At 63.2% G+C, this 3,781-nt stretch overlaps 1 protein-coding gene across 1 annotated transcript in view; it reads left to right on the plus strand.

The window, feature by feature from the left end:
* The window catches only part of ZDHHC5 (zinc finger, DHHC-type containing 5), a gene marked incomplete at its 3' end in the record, with an annotated part of 29,414 nt that overhangs the window by 22,172 nt on the left and 3,461 nt on the right, over positions 1 to 3,781 (plus strand). Inside the window, exons 2-8 of the mRNA XM_009998185.1 lie at positions 1,173 to 1,294; positions 1,723 to 1,880; positions 1,962 to 2,134; positions 2,245 to 2,347; positions 2,817 to 2,908; positions 3,010 to 3,142; positions 3,566 to 3,689. Coding sequence (XP_009996487.1) covers positions 1,173 to 1,294; positions 1,723 to 1,880; positions 1,962 to 2,134; positions 2,245 to 2,347; positions 2,817 to 2,908; positions 3,010 to 3,142; positions 3,566 to 3,689 — 905 coding nt within the window. The remainder of the gene's footprint in view (positions 1 to 1,172; positions 1,295 to 1,722; positions 1,881 to 1,961; positions 2,135 to 2,244; positions 2,348 to 2,816; positions 2,909 to 3,009; positions 3,143 to 3,565; positions 3,690 to 3,781) is intronic.

Here is a 3,781-nt window from a genome sequence, read left to right on the forward strand (position 1 = left end):
GGCCAGGGCAGGTGTGTCCGCTCCCCATGGCCCCATCTCCACTCGCTGTTGGCCAAGGCAGCCCTCACCTGTCCCCAGCCCTTGTCCCCTCACTGAGGCCCTGCCAACGCTGGGCTGATCTGGGGGCAGAGCCCCACACCAGGGATCCCTTCCCAGTTGAGGCTTCCAGGGCTGCTGTGACAAGGACATGGGCTGCCTTGCTGGTGACAGGACCCATTCCCCAGCTGAGACACAGTGAGTGGTGGCAGAGAAGGGGACAGGAGCAGTGCCTGCCCCTTCACCTCCACTTGCTCCTCAGGGCTGTGAGGGATTACAGTGCTGGCACCATATGTCTCCCTGGCCGCCCAGCCCTGCCCCTCACGGCTCCCCCTGCCTAAATCCTCCTGCGCTTATTGCTGTGGGGGGACAGGAGGGACAGATGCTGTCCTAGATCTGCGGGATTAAACTCCCAGCAGCAAAGCAGATTAGGGTATTACACTGGCGCCATGGAGGGGGAAGCCCACTGCCCCAGCCTGGGGCTGCTGGTGATTCCTGGGGCTGGCACAGCAAGGGAGTCCCAGCCTGCCACCAGCGTTGTCTCCAGGCTCTGGCATGTGAGGAGCAGGAGCAGCTCTGGAGGTGCCAGAGCTCCTGCTGGTTTCATGATCCCCTTGCGGTGTCCCCTGCTGCCCCCTGTGCTCACTGGTGGGATGCTCAGATGGGTCCCTCCCAGGGGTCCCTGTGCCACCAGCCCGACTCTCCCTGGCCTTGCCAGTGTCTGCAGTTGCTCCCAGTGGCAGCGGGGCCCTGCATGGGGCTGGGGCTGTGAGAGGCCCATGGTGTTGTTGCTCTGTCCTTTCATTTACTAGGGTGTTCCTGCAGCAGAATCTGTGGGGACTCCACTGGGCCGGTGGGTGGCTGAGTGGGGTGGTTTGGCTGTGGAGGGTGCAGGAGGAGCTAATGGCAGGGAACCTCCATGGATGGCAGGGAACATCAATGGGATTCAGCAGCACGGGCATCCTAGCCAGGCCAGGGCAGCTCACAGGGGCAGCCACAGGGCTCAGGTTGGGGGTTCACAGTGCTCAGCTTCCCGTTCACCCTGAGGACACCCCTGTAGCTGGGGCTGCCCAGGACTGTGCAGAGGGCATGCGAGGGGCAGTACTTTTGGGACACCAGGTTCTCTGTTCCCTCAGGTGCCCAGGGCTCAGCCTGTACATCTCCCCGGTCATTCCTGTCTACAATGCTGTCGTCTTCCTCTTCGTGCTGGCCAACTTCAGCATGGCCACCTTCATGGACCCAGGCATCTTCCCACGTGGTGAGTCTGGCCCTGCTGGGGCAATGTCTTGGCTGGAGCCCCCTCCTCCTGCCCACCCTCCAAGGTGAAGAAGATCCCTGATCCCGGGGTGCCTGAGGAAGTCCCTCCTTACCCTGCCCAGATGGGAGCAGGGTGACACGTGCTGTGGGGACAGTCACTCTGGGCTCAGCCTGTTGGACCAGGTCATGGAAGCAGCGTAAATCCTGGCACCCTGCGTTGGGTCGCTGGGGCCAGGGGACATGTCTTGGTTTTGGGGCAGGGACTGGGATTGGGAGAGTTCCCACTGATCTACTGGTATTTGGGGGTTCCTGTCTGGCCCCTGTGGCTGGTGACAGAGGAGGGCAATGTGGGGCCCCTCTGGCTGGTGCTGGCTGGGCTGTGGCTGCTCCTCTGCCCTCACAGCAGCTGTGCTGTGGCTTCCCCCTCAGCTGAGGAGGACGAGGCCAAGGAGGACGACTTCCGAGCCCCGCTGTACAAGACAGTGGAGATCAAGGGCATCCAGGTGCGCATGAAGTGGTGTGCGACCTGCCGCTTCTACCGGCCCCCGCGCTGCTCCCACTGCAGCGTCTGCGACAACTGCGTGGAGGTGAGGAGCTGGCCCGGGGCTCCGCGTGGGCACGGGCAGGAGGCCCCGGCTGCCCTTCACCGCCTCTCTACTCCCCAACAGGAGTTTGACCATCACTGCCCCTGGGTCAACAACTGCATCGGGCGCCGCAATTACCGCTACTTCTTCCTCTTCCTGCTGTCACTCACCACACACATCATGGGGGTGTTCGGCTTCGGCCTCCTCTACGTCCTCTACCAGGTGGAGGAGCTCTCTGGCGTTCGCATGGCCGTCACGTATCCTCTGCCAGGCTGGGGGGCTGTTGGTGGGGCCAAGGACAGCAGGCTGGGGGGCATCAGTGGGGCTGGGGGCAGGACTGTGGCTCTTCCTTAGCGCCCGCTGGCAGCATGGTGGTGATGTGTGTGGCTGGCCTGTTCTTCATCCCCGTCGCTGGCCTTACTGGGTTCCATGTGGTGCTCGTGGCGAGGGGCCGCACCACCAACGAGCAGGTATGCTGGCACAGGGCTGTTGGCACAGGGCGTCTGGCCCAGGGCTGCTGGCCCCTGCCGGGACACTCGGAGGACTCCCTGGGACAAGGCAGGCACGGACAGGCTGGGCTGAGGTGAAGGAAGGTGCCAAGATACCACTGAGGTGTCTGTGAAGGGACACCAAGATCTCCTGGTCTGAAGCCAGGGAACAGATCTTCATGCTGCAGCTGGAGTGGCTGGGGAGAGAGAGCAGGAGGGGCTGCAGGACTTGGAACCAAAGCGGTTCTGGTTAGACACTGGGGAAAGGCTTTTCCCCTTCAAGGGCAGTTCAGCACTGGAACAGGGACCTGGGAAAGGGGAAGTCTCCAGGTATCTCTCTCTTTGGAGATTGTCATGGGCAAGCTGGACAAGCGCTGAGCAGCCCAATGTGGCTGGAGCAGAGACATCCCCCAGTCCCTGCCCGGGACACTGCCACTTCCTTGTCCTGCAGGTGACGGGCAAGTTCCGTGGTGGCGTCAACCCCTTCACCAACGGTTGCTGCAAGAACGTCAGCCGTGTCCTCTGCAGCTCCCCGGCCCCCAGGTGAGCCTGGCACAGCCTGGGGCTGCCCTGGCTGTGCAGCACTGGGCCAGCTGCTCCATCCTGAGCTCCTGGCCGTGACCTTCTCCCACCCTGCTCCCAAGGTACCTCGGGCGCCCACGGGCCGAGCAGACGGTGCTGGTGAGACCCCCCTTCCTGCGGCCCGACGTGTCGGACGGTCAGATCACGGTCAAGATCATGGACAATGGTATCCAGACAGAGCTGAAGAGGACGAAGGTGAGGAAGGTGGGGATTAGTGGTCCCTGCCTTGGGGCCCTCCCTGGAGCCCAGGGATGCAAGCCTGCATCTGTGAGTAAAGAACCGAGTGAGCCTGGTTACATTTCCTGTCCCCCTCTGTGTCATCTTGTTCTACGTCCCCATGGGACCGAAACCATGTCCCTCCCATGTGGCAGTGGCCACATGGTGCTTTGCACCCTCTGTTGCCCTCCTTGTCCCCTCCTCCCCCTACAGCATCCCTTGGGTGTGTCCCCCCCCTCAGCACTGCCCAGCACCCGAGGCAGCCGCCGCCTGCAAGCGCTTAGATGTTGGACAGCCGGGGAGGCAGTGAGAGCCCCTGGACACCACTGCCCACTCCCTGCCCCTGAGGGGAGGGCTGGGGCCTGGTTCCCCCTGACCCCTCCTCTGCGTTTGTCTCTGCAGTCCAAAGGAAGCCTGGAGGTGACAGAGAGCCAGTCTGCGGATGCCGAACCGCCACCCCCACCTAAGCCAGACCTCAGCCGCTACACGGGCCTGAGGACACACTTAGCCCTGGCCACCACCGAGGGTAAGGAAGGCTGGCAGGGTCTCAAGCAGCCCCTGGGAGGGGAGCCCAGGGCTGCACCAGGCAGAGCAGGAGCCAGGGCCATAGGCAGGACA

This window comes from Chaetura pelagica, unplaced genomic scaffold (assembly GCF_000747805.2).
Source record: "Chaetura pelagica isolate M959 unplaced genomic scaffold, ChaPel_1.0 scaffold35, whole genome shotgun sequence".
Lineage (NCBI taxonomy): Eukaryota > Metazoa > Chordata > Aves > Apodiformes > Apodidae > Chaetura > Chaetura pelagica.